The sequence below is a fragment of the Vigna angularis genome, chromosome 3 (genome assembly GCF_016808095.1).
Source record: "Vigna angularis cultivar LongXiaoDou No.4 chromosome 3, ASM1680809v1, whole genome shotgun sequence".
Classification (NCBI taxonomy): Eukaryota; Viridiplantae; Streptophyta; class Magnoliopsida; order Fabales; family Fabaceae; genus Vigna; species Vigna angularis.
Genome location: NC_068972.1, coordinates 10,263,954 through 10,279,731, shown reverse-complemented (window position 1 = coordinate 10,279,731; position 15,778 = coordinate 10,263,954). Strand labels below are relative to the sequence as shown.

General features: G+C 33.2%; 1 protein-coding gene across 2 annotated transcripts; it reads left to right on the top strand.

The window, feature by feature from the left end:
• The first annotated feature begins 1,212 nt into the window (after positions 1–1,212).
• LOC108326521 (dihydrolipoyllysine-residue acetyltransferase component 1 of pyruvate dehydrogenase complex, mitochondrial) lies at positions 1,213–14,911 on the top strand. Of its 2 annotated transcripts, XM_017560073.2 has the most exons (23): positions 1,215–1,506; positions 1,605–1,652; positions 2,286–2,340; positions 2,415–2,445; positions 5,189–5,235; positions 5,328–5,372; positions 5,505–5,578; positions 6,347–6,416; positions 6,978–7,160; positions 7,267–7,311; positions 7,452–7,525; positions 8,042–8,111; positions 8,347–8,736; positions 9,079–9,139; positions 9,228–9,272; positions 9,433–9,516; positions 11,235–11,311; positions 11,386–11,448; positions 11,855–11,925; positions 12,033–12,093; positions 13,488–13,548; positions 13,631–13,711; positions 14,353–14,911. In XM_017560073.2, exons 1-23 carry the CDS (start codon positions 1,427–1,429, stop codon positions 14,409–14,411), a joined length of 1,875 nt encoding a protein of 624 aa, XP_017415562.1. In that variant the 5' UTR covers positions 1,215–1,426; the 3' UTR covers positions 14,412–14,911. The 2 variants fall into 2 exon arrangements, 1 of the variants encoding a protein (XP_017415562.1); XR_008247826.1 differs by lacking the exons at positions 13,631–13,711; positions 14,353–14,911 and having other exon boundaries at positions 1,213–1,506; positions 11,839–11,925.
• Positions 14,912–15,778: the final 867 nt, after the last annotated feature.

Genomic DNA, 15,778 nt, shown 5'->3' with positions numbered 1-15,778 from the left:
AAAATATTTTTAATAAGAGATAAGAAAATATAAATATATTTATTAAAAAATAAAATTTTTAGAAAAGTTGGAGATACAAGTTAGAAGATTAAAAGTGAAATTTTTAGAAGTATAAGATGAGATATTGGAGATGTTGGACGAAACATTATTTTTTTTTTTTTGCTATATCATAGATACTAATTTCCTCTTAGCAAATTGCTTCCAGCACCCGCTCAAATTTAACATGCACCCTATCAATAAGGAAACGTCAAGAGTATCCTCATGGAAGTTTTAAATCTAAACCCAATCCTCTTTCTCTTCAGCTGCCCACTAAAACTGTGACTGTTCTTCAAAAAAACACAAAGTAATTATAAGATAAGATGATACATATTTATATTTATTTGATATATATTAGAAAGATAATTTATCATAACAAATATTTTTTTATATTTTTTTTCAAAATAAAAAAGAAAAAAAAAATTAACATAAAAGATATATGTATTTCAAAATATCATTTCCCAAAAAACACATCACATCCACAACACCAAGAATTACGGAAAATATTCTACAAATTCAACAAAAGATCAAGCTCCGAATTTGTTGAATGTCGCAACCAGGAAAGCAATTTATGGAGGAAGGAATTAAATCAAGCTATGCTATAGTTTTATGGATGTTTTCTGGAAAGCACATCGATGTTTTCTGGATAACAAAGATAAACGTGGATATGGAAATAAATAATAATATACTAAACGAATAGATTTATGATCTGTAAATTCTTAAATTAACAATATTTTAGCAGCGATAAGTTGACATTCATCAAAGGAAATAATATTTTAATTAAATTTATTTTTAATTTAACATTTCAATCTACATTATTAACTTATATTATTAAATTAGTAGATAAGTATATTTTCTTTTCATAAACATATCTTTCTTTTCATAAACATATCTTTTACGTGTTGTGTGTGGTCTTAACTTGAGAATGGTAAGAAAACAAAGTGAGTTTGAGAATAGGAGGAAATATTAAAATACAAACATGATTATATAAGTAACTTAATTAAGTATTTAGGTTTTATATGAACAAATAATCAAATTAAATATTGATTCAATGAAAACCTTTATGCATTCGAATTTATTCATGAATTTGGCCTTAAAAGTTTAAGGAAAATATAAAAAGTTGTCTATTAATTTGATAATTTAGTAAAATTATTAAAAAGTTATAAAAGAAAATGACCGGTGTGTGGAGAACGCCGCTAACGGTGGCTGGCACGGGCGCAGTGTGCACGTGTGTACATTGAATAAACCAATAGCCACCTACCCGTGGCTCGCGTCTTCAGAATTGTATTCCACTCAGAGAAAGTAACTAGCCGGAGAAGAGTTCCAATTTGGTGTCGTCACCATTCTCTCTTCTCTTTTCTTCTCTTCTGAATCGAATCGATCGGCGCATATGGCACTCTCGCGCCTTCGCCACCCTCTCTTCTCTCGCTCCCTTCGTATCCTCTCTTCTTCCACCAGATCCCTCTCTCGGTAGGCTATTTTCTGTAATTCCGATTTCGTGCTTTTCTTTTCATCATCTAATAATGCTGCTTCTAACTTTCAATTTCGGTTTGTATTTTTCTCCACAGAACTTCTAATTCAACGATTTTTTCCGCGGCAGCTCAATCGAGTATAAGGTTTGCATCCATTGCCAGCTTCCCTGTTTTTCTTTTCTATTCTCATTATGTGTGAAGTTAGATTCATTTTAATCTGCTTTGCATTCTTGCTTACGGCACTAGTTTGAACTTTTAAGATGACGAGGAGTCTTAGTTTAAACAAAAAGATAGAGAATATCTTATTATGTTGGAGATCCCTAGTAAACTAGTGACATGGCAAAAATGTTGTATGTAAGTGGGGAAACCTTCTTCTCTTGAGTTGAGCTAGATTTTGAGAGTTACGAACAACAGATTCTCAAATAGTATCACAGCCTATCATAATGATCGTTATTGAGATTATTAGACTACTTGCAAATGTTTAGTTATGTAAATTTTATGTGAGATGTAATCGATGTTAGGAGTGTATGTAGGATTTCCCACATGTGACCAAAGTGATATGTATAACTTAAGGCTAATCCTCACCTTAGCATAGTAAGTATCAGTACGCAGTGGCCCATTTGAACTTCATAGGTTGGCCAGACATTCTCTCCGGCACGTGGGAGGTGGGATTGGCATTCTCTTTGTTAGACATGACATACATATTGCACATCAATCTGTCTTCTTGTATTTTAATTTAATATATCATTGTCGTTTACTGATGGTGATGTTTATCAGACCCACATCTTGCTCAGGGATTACTGGAATTAATGATAGGTCTATGAAGTCAAAGGTTAGCATTTAAATGGATAAAAATTCCAATCATTACTATGATATTCTCTGACAACTTTTAACTTTTTTTGGCAGTGGACTGATGTCAAATACTTTTCATCTTCAGGTACTTAATGTTTCATTTTCCAACTTTACTGTTTTACTTTTTGCTTCATTCAACCTCTTGTGTGCTTCTCTTATTTGATTATTTTTTCTACACCTGATTATAGACTCTCCTATTTTGGAGATCTCATGTGAATTACTGCCATGCTGTGTTAGCGTTTTAAGTTGAAAGAGTATGGCATATGTGTGTTAGATGTCTATTTGTTTTTTTAGAGGTTTGTATTGAATATAGTAAAATTAGGTATAAGATTAATCTCTCTTGTATAGAAAATACACATAGGGTAATGTATTTATAATAATGAGAATGTGGGGGTAAGTTCAAATACAAATGAATATGTAAAAATAACATAATTAACATAGGGACTATGTTTCCCTATTTAACATAAAACGTAATATATGTAGCACTTCCCCTCAAGTTGGTGCATATAAATCGTATATACCAAGCTTATTACAAATAAAATCAATTCTCGGTCTCCGTAAAAATTTAGTGCAAATATTAGCTAATTGATCATTTGAGTTGACAAATTCAGTCTTGACATCTCTAGATACAATCTTTTCTTGAATGAAATGGTAGTCAATCTCAATGTATTTGGTTCTCTCATAGAAGACAAGATTAGAACTGGTATGAAGAGCAAATTGTCACATAAAAGTGTCATTTGAGTGACATCTCCATATTGTAACTCTCTAAGCAATTGCTTAAGCTAAACAAGTTCACAAGTGGCTGAGACCATAGTTCTATTTTTTGCTTCTGCACTAGATCTTACTACAACACTTTGTTTCTTACTCTTCCAAGAGATCAAGTTACCATCAATGGAAACACAATACCCGAAAGTAGATATATTCTAATAGAAGGAGATTCTGCCCAATCAATATCTGAATAGCAAACAACTTTTATATGGTTATTAGAACCATATAACAAACACTTTTCAAGAGATCCTTTAATGCACTTTAATATACGAATGACTGCTTTCCAATGATTTTCATTTGGGAAATTGAAAAATTGGCTCACCACACTAACTGCAAAGGAATGTCTGGACGAATAACTGTAAGGTAATTTAATTTCCCAACCAATATTCTATACTGCTCAGGATTTGAAATAGGCTTCCCGTGATTTGGTAGGAGTTTGGTATTCGGATCCATGGGTGTGTCAACAAATTTTGAATTCATTAACCTAATTTCCCCCAAAATATCCAATGCATACTTCCTTTGAGAGATAACAATACCATCATTGGCAAAGGTGTTGTTTCATCTAGAAGTTGCCACGGTGATCACTGCTTGTAAGAACGTTGTCATCAACATATACTATCAAATTGACACGTCTAACATTTGAGTGGCGGTTAAAGACTGAATGATCTACCTCACTTCGAGTCATACCAAATTGTTTAACAAAGCTACTAAAATTTCCAAACCAGGCCCTAAAAGACTATTTTAGGTTATATAAAGATTTGAGAAGACGATATACTAATCCAGAAGACTCCTCTGAGCAACAAATCTTGGAGATTGCTCCATATAAATTTTTTCCTGCAAATCTCCATTGAGGAAAGCATTTTTTACTTCGAGTTGATAATGAGACCATTGTTGAAGAGTAGTCGTGGCTAGAAATAAACTATCAGAAGTTATCTTTGCCACTGAATGATGCAATGTTATTGCAAAATAGTGATCCAAGAAAATGACTGAAATGAAAGGAAAGTCTTATAATTCTGTGATGCAAACTTGCTATCCGGAAAAGAGAGATTACGAAAGTGAGTCTTCAATATAGAGTTAGCTATTCATAAAAGACCTAATAGCTTGTAGTTAGACCAACTGTAATTTCGCTGCAGTTTGAAGTGTATGCTGGCAGCGAGTCTGTTACAATAGACTTAAAAACCCATCTTGCATTCAAAACTTAGGCGATCATTACAGCAGAAGCTGAATTCTGTAATAAAACTAGGTAACACATGCATTACAAACTTAATCATATTTTTATATATTCCAACATCCCCACGTCAAACTGTTAGACAATTAAAGGTTTACGTGAGGAAGAATAAGAGGGGAGAGAACTAGAGGCGGGAAAGGTGGTTAATTTGTTAGAAGAGAGAGAGAGTATAAATAATAAACAAAATGGGGGAGAGAGGATATCGGATATTATTTTGGGTTTAGACTGAACCTCTTGGCCAGTGGAGGAAGGGAGGCTTCCTTGGGGAACATTTACTTGTATTTTCTTCTTTCTATACATTACTGATTGAATAAAATACATATACATATAATTAATCTTCTACTGTTGAGTGTGTGTGTGTGAGAAGAGAGGCTACTGTTTGGTTCCTTGAGTAAAGGAACCTAACAAATTGTCACTGACACGAAGTTTAAGTCCTGTCCAACCCCAGACCAGTTTGTGGGACCAGAGCAGGACTGTTGGGATAATTACAATTTTGTGGGATGGGCGAATCTTTTTGAGCCTTAGGCCCATGAACTTATGGGTCATGCTGTGCGAACCGATAGAAAAAACTCACTGTTGGTTATATTTTGACCTTATTTGTCTCTCTCTCTCTCTCTTGTGTACTCACGCAAGACTTTCTTGTCCCATTTCTGTTTTTTCGTTTCTCTACTTTTGTTAAAGATTCTCATCATCAGTGTATTCTGTTGATCTCAATAGTTTTCTGTCATCAATCTTTAATCTTTAGTTTTGTTTCTCTAGTCATTAAAGAGGGTAGTCTGCATATTTATGTCATAATAGAATGGTTATGTCCTAATAACTTCTCCCTTCATAGAATCTTCATTCGAAGTCCTTGGGATGCCAGCTTTATCACCTACAATGGTAAGCTTGGGAACATTTTTTTCTCTGTTTTATTTGTGTTCTGTTCTGTGCTTCCATGGACGACTGTTGGTGACCTAACCTTTTGGTTTTAGACGCAAGGTAATATTGCAAAATGGAGGAAGAAAGAAGGAGAAAAGGTCAGTTTGTATATAGTTCTTATATTTTGATGGTTATAGATCACTATTCTGGTTGTGTGATGCTTTCATTTTGGAGATTGTATTCTTTGAATTAATTAATCATTTTCACATTACTATTGATTAATCTAACAGATAGAAGTGGGGGATGTACTATGTGAAATTGAAACTGACAAAGCTACGCTAGAATTTGAAAGTCTTGAAGAGGGGTAATTTCTTTTTCTTCCTTTAAAATTTTTTCTTCCTATGTTTTGCATGACCTGTGACTTACGCTGTATGCACTTGAGTTTTTTCATCTAGAAAAGTAGTATATTTGTTCCACTTCTTTCTGAGCGGTAATTAAAAAATCAGAAGCATAGTTGGTCAATAATTTTGGAGAGACCTACCGGAAAGGATCTCCATGTTAAAGGTCTTTAGGAAGTTATGTAAGTTGTTCTGTTTGAATTTAAATGGGGCCTGATAATGTCTTTAATAATTTTAGTATAGTCTTTCATTTGAAGCCTAAGGGGGTATAAAACAGCGTGAACCATTCCCTACTTACTGCCGATAGCTATGCATGTGCTCTACAAGAAAATGACAAAGATCAAAGCTTAAAAAGATTTATTGGTGCTCTGAAACTAGTTTCAGAAAACTTTACATTTTATTGGAGAAAGAAAAGAAGAGGTAGCTGTCAAGCACAATACGCATTTAATCCTTAACGTAAAATGTGCAGAAAACCACTCATGAGTTGTTGTAGTTACCAATTGTTTTTCTACTTAGTCGTCTTCTGTCTTTTTGTGCATGTCTTATGCATAAATGTCCATTTTAGGCCAAGAAGTTTAAGAATTGATTATCTTTATTTTCTGATTGTGTTTTTTTTTTCATTTAATATATATGAGGGTTCTATATACTTGACTGACGAGTGTGGATCATGAGAGATGCAAATTTCAGTACACCAATATAATATATCTGTTGTGGTAATTGACTGATTCCTGCAGATTTCTGGCTAAGATATTGGTACCTGAAGGTTCAAAGGATGTGCCTGTTGGACAACCAATTGCTATAACAGTAAGTCATTACTAAATTCCGATTCTTGCATTATTAAGGTTATATGAACTTTCATTTTGCTACAGAAAGTAACTTTTACGGACAAACTAATTTATATAATTGTTTTTCCTTCACGACCTTTTGTTCGCATTGGATATATTTCATCAGTTTTTGTAAAATTGTCTCAGTCATTTTCCTTGCATATTTCAATTTGCGCTTTCTATTTTCTAAGGGTCTCATAGAACTTATCAATTTTTTGCTCTCATTATCTAAAACATTGTTTTCTTGAAGCTTTTGGCACCAATTTAATAAAAAAATATCACACACAATATTAATGGCTTAAAGAACATTGAAATTTACATGCAAATTGGAAGGACGTAAAAGTTAACTTCAGTTTTCAGTTTCTACCATCCATTTTAAAAATGTGGTAATTTCGGATTCTGGTAAATCATAAATCTAAAACTTGTCCGTCATATAGTCATCATTAATCAGTTGATTTCAAACCAATAGTTTGTGGGGTTTAATCAATTTGTGAATTTTAAGTATCTGATTAATGAAAGCTCTAATTATGGACATTGCAAGGTTGAGGATGAAAAGGACATCCAAAATGTTCCTGCTTCTGTGGGGGGTCAGGTTGAAGAGACGAAACCAGCACAGCAGGATGTTACAGATGAGAAGAAACCAGAATCAACTTCTACTATGATTAATGCATCAGAACTTCCTCCTCATGCCCTTCTTGAAATGCCAGCTTTGTCTCCGACAATGGTGAGAATTTTGATGCTATTTGTTGTAACTATTGCTTGAAGACATTAAGTTTCTTTACTTCCATGGAGGCACTATTCTTCATTTTCTTTTCTTTTTTACTGTACAGAACCAAGGTAACATTGCTAAATGGAGAAAACAAGAAGGAGACAAGGTTAGTTATGTTTTAACCTAATGTTCTAGTAGAGGTCCTATTTTGCATAAATTTTTTAATATTTTAAAAAATGAAAAATGTGCGTCGGTAATGCCCTTTTTTATTGTCTGGTATGCAATAACATTTAAGTTATCTAACAGATTGAAGTGGGTGATATATTGTGTGAGATAGAGACAGACAAAGCTACACTTGAATTTGAAACTCTTGAAGAGGGGTAATAGTCTTTCCTTATACTGCAAGCTGTTCATTGTAAATGTTCTGTCTGCTTGGTATGGTTGTTTACAGTCTGTACTGCAACACGCTGAATTATTGTAAGATAGAGTTATTTGGCAATGGTGTTTCATCCTAACCATTTTTTTATTGTGACAAAGACTTGGGTTGGGCCATATCATATGGATAGTAAGTATATTCATTATATCTCCTATGTCTCACCAAAGTGTTTATAGACAAGACTTGTACTGCTTAATTTGCATCATGCAAAAATTAAAGTTCTGCTAAAAGTAACACCTGAGAATGGTGTCTCACTGTCTCAATTCGTGGTGGATTGCAATCTCTTTTGTTCATAATCTGGTTAATTTTGTCTCAAATTTCTGACAATTTTTTAGTACAATGCATCCATTCTAGTTGATTATTTTACACATGAGCTCTATTTGTACTACTCCTTCCTTCCTGGTAAAGTTTCACCTTCTAGCCAACTAATTTATATCTGCATGGTGGTGGTGGGTACTAGGTACCTGGCTAAGATACTTGCTCCAGAAGGTTCGAAAGAAGTGGCAGTTGGGCACCCTATTGCAATAACAGTAAGTGTGTGAAAGCATTTTGTGCAATTTTGTAATTTTCTTCCAGTGGAATGTGAAATGAGCCTGGGTGAGGATTGAGGTCCAACAATTTTTGCGTCTTTTGAAATGGAAACTAACAAAATCTGACAATATCATATAAATTTTTTGGTTGGCTTACCAAATTGCTGGCCCTTGGTTTTTTATGAAGAGCAATGAAGTACACGAAAAATACTTACCTTACTTGCTCTTCTATAAGGTTGAAGATGAAAGTGACATTGAAGCTATAAAGAATTCTGTTAACAGCAGTTCAACAAACCAACAGAAGGCCCCCCAACATGACACTAAAAGTGAGGTCAAAGCTCAAAAAACCAAAATAGCACGAATCAGCCCAGCTGCGAAGTTGCTAATTGCAGAGTATGGATTGGACGCATCAACATTGAATGCAACTGGTCATTACGGCACCCTACTGAAAGGGGATGTTCTTTCTGAAATTAAGTCAGGAAAATTGTCTCCTAAACCTGTTTCACCTAAAGAAAAGGTGCTGTCATCTCAAAGTCATCAACAAGTGGCAGCTTCTCGAGAATCAAAGTCTAACTTAGGGCAGTCGGATTCTTATGAAGATTTTCCTAATAGTCAAATTCGCAAGGTAGGTTTATCAAATATTTCATGTTTATGAATAATGTTCTTTAATTCTTTTAGTGCATATTACATGGTTATGAGAACTATCTTGCCAAAAAGGGACTCTGAGCAGCCATCGTCTGGTGTCTCTGGCTGAGAGTTCATTATTGAAATACCTAATAGGGATCTGAAGACTCAACTGTTTTGTGTCCTTAGCTATTGGTATTCATGTAGAGATGCAGATCTAATTTTGATGTTTTGCATTGTTTCTGGATACCCTATCTTTTCTATTATAATCTCTCAACTACGTGAATACCTGTCCCCTCAATATATGATGAGTTGTCTTAAAATATATTTTACTGTTTTGTAGGTGATTGCCAAGAGGTTATTGGAATCAAAACAAAATACACCACACTTATATTTATCATCAGGTTCTGATTCCCGATGTCTTACATACTATTGCAAATTAATTTATGTGGGACTGACTAATTAATATATATTTTGATTGCCATGTGTCAGATGTTATACTGGATCCTCTTCTTTCCCTTCGGAAGGATCTTAAAGGTATTTACCACTAATAAATTTTAGTGGGCATGTGAGATATTATCCTCACAAAGTGAGATAAAGCTTTTGTTGTGGTTGTTATTGATGTGTCAAATGATACAGACTTAATCATGTTTGTTTTTTCAATGTGATATATTCTTTGTTTGTTCCTTGATTGCAGAGCAGTATGATGTTAAAGTTTCTGTGAATGACATTATTATCAAAGTTGTAGCTGCTGCTCTTAGAAATGTACCTGAAGCAAATGGTAAATATTTTTATTGTATTACTCAGTCCATTTTTCATTGCGTATAATTTTCTAGGGGTAGTGGGGATTCCAATCACAAAATATTTATTGAATAGCTTTGAATTTCCTTCCCTGTTTATTGTTCATCAATTCTTAAGTAATGATATTATTTTGTTTTTGCAGTATAGAAAACAATAGAAAATTGTTACCAATAATAGCTTAAAATTTGCTTTAGGGGAATGTACTTAGGGTTCTAGTTACAGAACGATTCTTCGGTTTTCTAGTTCTGCTATGATAATATCATAGAGACTTACAATTGGGTAGAAGCTCTCATTATGTGAATAATGGCATTGGAAAAGCAACTGACCAACCCAACTGCTGAAGTAACCATGTTGAACCTCCCAAACCATGCTTACAAAGGCTGTTTGAAGCTAAGTCAATTAATGTAAACTAACATAGAGTGCCCAAGAAACAAAACAAGTGTCAAATCATATAGGGGTGTAAATAGTCTGACTTGAGTCAAACCCAATACTTGAAGCATACGCTTGGCTTATAAAAAATATATGATGCACAAACTTCACGCTTTTATTTAAACGAGTCAAGTTTAAGCTTATGTTTTGCTTGATTACTCATATGAAGCTGTACTTTGATTTGTTTGCTTTATTTTACAATTATATTTCCCTTTTTATCAAATCTCTTTAAGTATTTTTGGAGTTTTTGAATTTTTTGTGCAATCAACATTTTCATGTAAGATGAAGTTAAAATAAAAACGGATAGTAAAGAGATTCTAGACCATGACACTTTTTATGATTATAGTTAGCAAACATAAAAAACTATTCTTGATTTTTAAATATCAATCCTTGACTTGAAGAAAGGAGGCGGGGAGCCTTGACCTTGCCCAAAATGAGTGAGTAGACCTGCCTTGGAAAAGAAAAGGAATGGACAGTTGGACATCTCATCATGTGCCCAAAGGGTTGTGGAGAGAGGTGGCTTGTAGTAGTACATGGAGAGGCTAATTGACCTGATATGAAGTGCATGGATACACTAATTTTTGAGTATTAAGTTACATTCCTTGCTTATGATATTCTCCCGCCATCCGTAATTATATGACATTGTTTTGAAATTTCTTTGTGCCTTTTATAAGACTCTTTCCTAATTATTCCTTGCATTAATTATATTTTGACCAAAATACCCTTAATTAATTTGTAGATAATAAAAGCTACGAATTATCTTTCTCTCTCTTATGAAGATTGGAGATTTGAAGAGTTTAGTTTTAAAAATTAAAACTTCGCTCCTACTATTCTCTCATCATACATAAGTTATTTAATAATAATTATGGAAAAATATAATCTCAGACAAACTTAATGCTACATTAACAAACTTTTTTAGTAAGTGTTTGATTCAGGTATCAATACCGTATATATAAGGATGGAGGGAGTATCGTTCTATATTTGGACTCCCTTAAATTCCTGGTGCATTGATCAGTGTCAACATTCCTGCCATTCCTCTTTAATTTTTGTCATCTCTTGGATTTTATACCAAACACACCATGTCAATTTGGAGTGGCATGAATCTAAATCAGTAACTACTATGAAATGCTTAAATACAATACTAATTTTATGTTACATTCTTGGTATGTGATATCTTTCTCATTACGTTTTTTCTCATTTTCTTTATATTAAAATTGAATTATTCTCATGGGAGTTTCTAGTACTGAAATCCAATATTCATTATGACAGCATACTGGAATGTTGAGAAGGGCGAGGTCGTTTTAAATGATTCTGTTGATATATCAATTGCAGTTGCCACGGATAAGGTAATTGACGGTTTTTAATTGTCAATGTGATAGTATAATTATATGAAGTACTCGAATCTTTTGTTGGACTGCAGGGCTTGATGACTCCAATAATAAAAAACGCTGATCAGAAGACTATCTCTGCTATCTCCTCAGAGGTAATTCGGTCTTATATGTGTAGGTTTTTGGTTTATGACTTTAGATAGAAACTAGAACATATGGAATGCTTTACTGACAAAGTAAGGAGCAACACTCATGGCTGAGCAAGATTCCTCCAATAACTAAATACTCAACAACAATAACAATAATAAAAAGAAAAAGAAAAAGATAAGAAGAGAAAAGATGACTATTGCTGGTGTGGTAGCCAACCCTCCAAGACCTTCACCAATAGTTTTCGTCCTCCTTCTCATATATAAATTTCTGCAACTTCATAAGTACTTATATATGTTTGCATTAAATTTAGGCATTCACATTTTTCCCAAGTAAATTTAAATTATGGAAAGTCAGGAAAGTAAGGTTTTTGTTTCCATCTTAATCAACTTTTATAGTTTATTGACATTTTAGGTCAAGGAACTAGCTGCAAAGGCACGTGATGGCAAGTTGAAGCCACAGGAATTCCAAGGGGGGACGTTTAGGTGATTTTACTAATATTATCATACAACCTTGGAGATTCCCCATTTCTTAAGCAATATTTACTGCGCCAAATGTAATAATTCTGAGCTTTGCACAATGCCTTATGCAGCATTTCAAACTTAGGAATGTTTCCGGTGGATAAATTTTGTGCGATTATAAATCCCCCTCAGGTTCTCTCTCTCTCTCTCTTTCTCTTTCTGTGTGTGTGTGTGTTGACATGCACACGTGCACTCACAATATCTAATTTACGAGTCTTGTGTAATTGCCAAATTGGTTGCCAAATCTATTTAAATTTAACTTAGTATAGGGGTGGGTTTGGATGTAGCCAAGTGGATAATGAATCTACCATGTGCAGATCCAATCCCAGTTACCTGTAAATAGATTGATAAAGATATGTAACTTTTCTTGATATCAGTAATTTTATTTTGTTTTTGCATGTGACTTGTGATCACAATTAATTACTAATGTTCCTTAACCTACTCCTAATATGTTATTTCTTTGTAAGAATGAAAAGACCAACGTCTAATTTTTCTAGTATGCTATTACTATATCAACAAAGAAGCAAACTACATGGTGAACCAAACATGATTTTTCCCTAATTTGATTTTCTTTAGAAGAAAGAGAAAAGTAGATGAGAACTGGATATTTCAGGTTTATACATGTTAGATATATTAGATATCTTATATCTTATCTTTTATCTTCTGTTTATTTGTTGTTATTTCTCTTTATCATTATTTGTAATTTGAGTTTAACTCATTCTCTTTATTATAAATACAGTAATTTTTTACATGAAAATTTTTCCTATACCTATTTTTCACTATATTGAACAATACAAATCATATTCTTAAATGTCCCTTTAGACTATGTCTGAGTAGGAGGTACAGGATGGAATGGGCTGGAAGGAAAAGTTGTTCCAATATTTGTTTTTTTTCAAAATAAGAACTGAAAATGTAAGAATGGATTATGTTCCATTCTATTGTTTATTTTCAATTTTTTCTCCTCCAATTTAGGGCGCTCTTAATGGAACAAAGCTTTTAGATCATAAAATGGTTGTTTTATATTTATAAATTAATGTCTTAAGGATAATATGGGAATTAAAAGTTACAACTTTTTTCATTCTATCCTTTTTTGGATCAATGAAACAAAATTTCATTATTAAATATACAAATAATGGAATGACATTTTTATTCTTGTCCATTTCATTTCATTTCATTCTCTACCTCCAATCCAGACATACTGAAGCAGCAGACCCTTCATAGAATTATTCCTATTCTTTGAATCCCATATTTTTCTCGTTTGGTAAAAGACAAAGCAAAATATATTTTATATACTTTATAGTTTACGCTGTGGCAATGAAAAATCAAACCATCACAATGAAGTAAATTTAAGGTTGAGCAAGCCTAAATTTCAGAACATACATTTTATGAGAACATTCTATTTTGAAAGAGTTTTAGGATTGCCTGGTTTATTAGTCTGAATAGACAGACTTAAGGGAAGGACTGTAGCATTGAAAGATTTTGTTTTTTTTTGCCTATTTATGTATTTATATTATCATTTGCTGCAGGCCTGCATTCTTGCTGTTGGGAGAGGCAACAAAGTTGTGGAACCAGTACTTGGAGATGATGGTATAAATTTTAGGATTGTTTTCTCTGGGCCCGAAATGCTAAAATTTTAAGTTTTGTTAACATTGATATTTGTTTTCTATAGGAGTTGAGAAGCCATCGGTTGCCACTAAGTTGAACTTAACGTTGTCTGCTGATCATCGTGTTTTTGATGGCAAGGTTGGAGGTACGTGTTACTGGAACACTTAATTACCTGATGGAAACTAGGAAGAGATTTGATTACCTTCTAGTTTACTAGTTGCAATGCAAATTAGGTATAAAGCAGCTAAAAGTATGAAAAGACAAATCGCCTTGTGTATTCCATACCAAGAACAGAGTTTTCGCATATATGATTGCATCATGCATGTTTGTTGGTGTGTGATAGTAAATCCCCTCCATGGATTTTCGTGTATGGTTAAATCGTGTCTTGGATTGATAATGAAAATATAACTCAATAAGATGTTTTCATTTTCAATTCATATCAAATTAATTTAAACACTTACATAATTTAACTCAAAAAATACAGTTAACTACTGATAAAGAAGTTTCCATTTCAATTCATGTACTGACTAACCAAGTATCAAATTATTTTACTTTGAAGCTAACCAATAATATGCTTACATTCACATGCTTCATGGTTAATTGTAGGTAAGTTATCGGTTAAATCTACTTTTTATGTTATTAATTAATATACAGAAACTGAAATGTCATTTTGCCATTAATTATTAATAATTGACTTAGATCCTAGGTATGAAACCTATGCACCTAAGAACCATTTTTTTTTAATCCACCGAGTTGGCTAACGTTGATGTTTTAACTCTTTCACAGGTGCATTTCTCTCTGCGTTGCAATCAAACTTCAGTGATATAAGACGACTTCTTTTATAATGACGCAAACCAATTTTCATGTTACTTATTGAACTTACTACCAATGATGTGGATTCACCACAACCTGGTTCAAACTAACATACCATCTCCATTTTTGTCCTTTTCTCATTTATTCCTTCATCTGAAACAGTTTTGGATTGTTGCGCCTCATTAGTTTTTGTATAATAATATCTGGGGTCTAATTAATACCCTGAGAAACGACCCACCAAGGTATCATCTAACATTAGGTTTCCAACAATCGAGATTCATGACGTTGGATATTTTGCTCATTAGGCACTTTGCTGCTCTTTTATGTGAAATTTTGTATGAAGATCTCTGTATAGACAGTCATTTGGATGAATAAATATTCTTTTCGTGTGCTGCATCTGTCATCCGACTTAAGTGATGGCATGATTTGGCACAATGGCACACTGCTGATTCCTCCTCAGCCTTTTTCATCTTTAATTTTTGTGCCAGGATTTGGCCTAGTGGTTGGTTCAATATTGGGAAATTCGGCTAAATCTCCCCGTCTAACTTAATATTTGTATTATATATGTTGATGATTGTGGTTATGCAATTTAAGGTAACACCTTAAGTTTTATCGTTGAATAGCCACTAGCAAAGCTGAAATCTTTGAAATTTGATTCATTATCAATTGCTGCTGCTGCTGCTGCTTGAACTTTGCAGATCTTGTGGCCTTAGATTTGATTTGAACTTAGCTCATCCGATGCCGCAAGGATAGAATAGACGGACTCTAAATTTTTAGTTATTCTAAAAGAATTGGATTTTTTCAAATTTAAATTACTAATTACAACCATAAGTTACTTTTCAAATCGTTATTATTCCACTTTACTTTTTAAATTATAATATTTACACTTTAGATTCAAATTCCTTATTTTTAAAAATGGAGACGATATAGATGAGTTTTATACGCCATTTATATGAACTAGACTTTGCACTTTTCTTATTTTAAGGCAAGTACGTTGTATTTATTCAAATCCCTAATATTGAATAAGAAAATATTTTCTTATTCTTGAACTCCCATGATTTTTAAAATGATTATTCTGCCCTTTATTCTATATTTTAATGATGACTTTCTGATTATTTATTCCATAAAATTTCTGGAACAATATTTTCATAACAAGGTTTCTAGAAAATATACAATGTCTTGAATAAAAACATCGAATTTTCCTCTTCGGGTCGAACAATTTGCGAGCATTACAAATTAACCAATCTAGAAGACTTTAGATTAGGCAACCTGAAAGGAAAAAAACAATGTTTTGTTGTATGATCTCCACCAAACTCAATGTATTACTCTCTCCCTCCCTCTCTTCGTTTCCATTGTTTCTAGTGTCTACCTGGCGGAGGCTCCAGGCTTCCTAATGTCA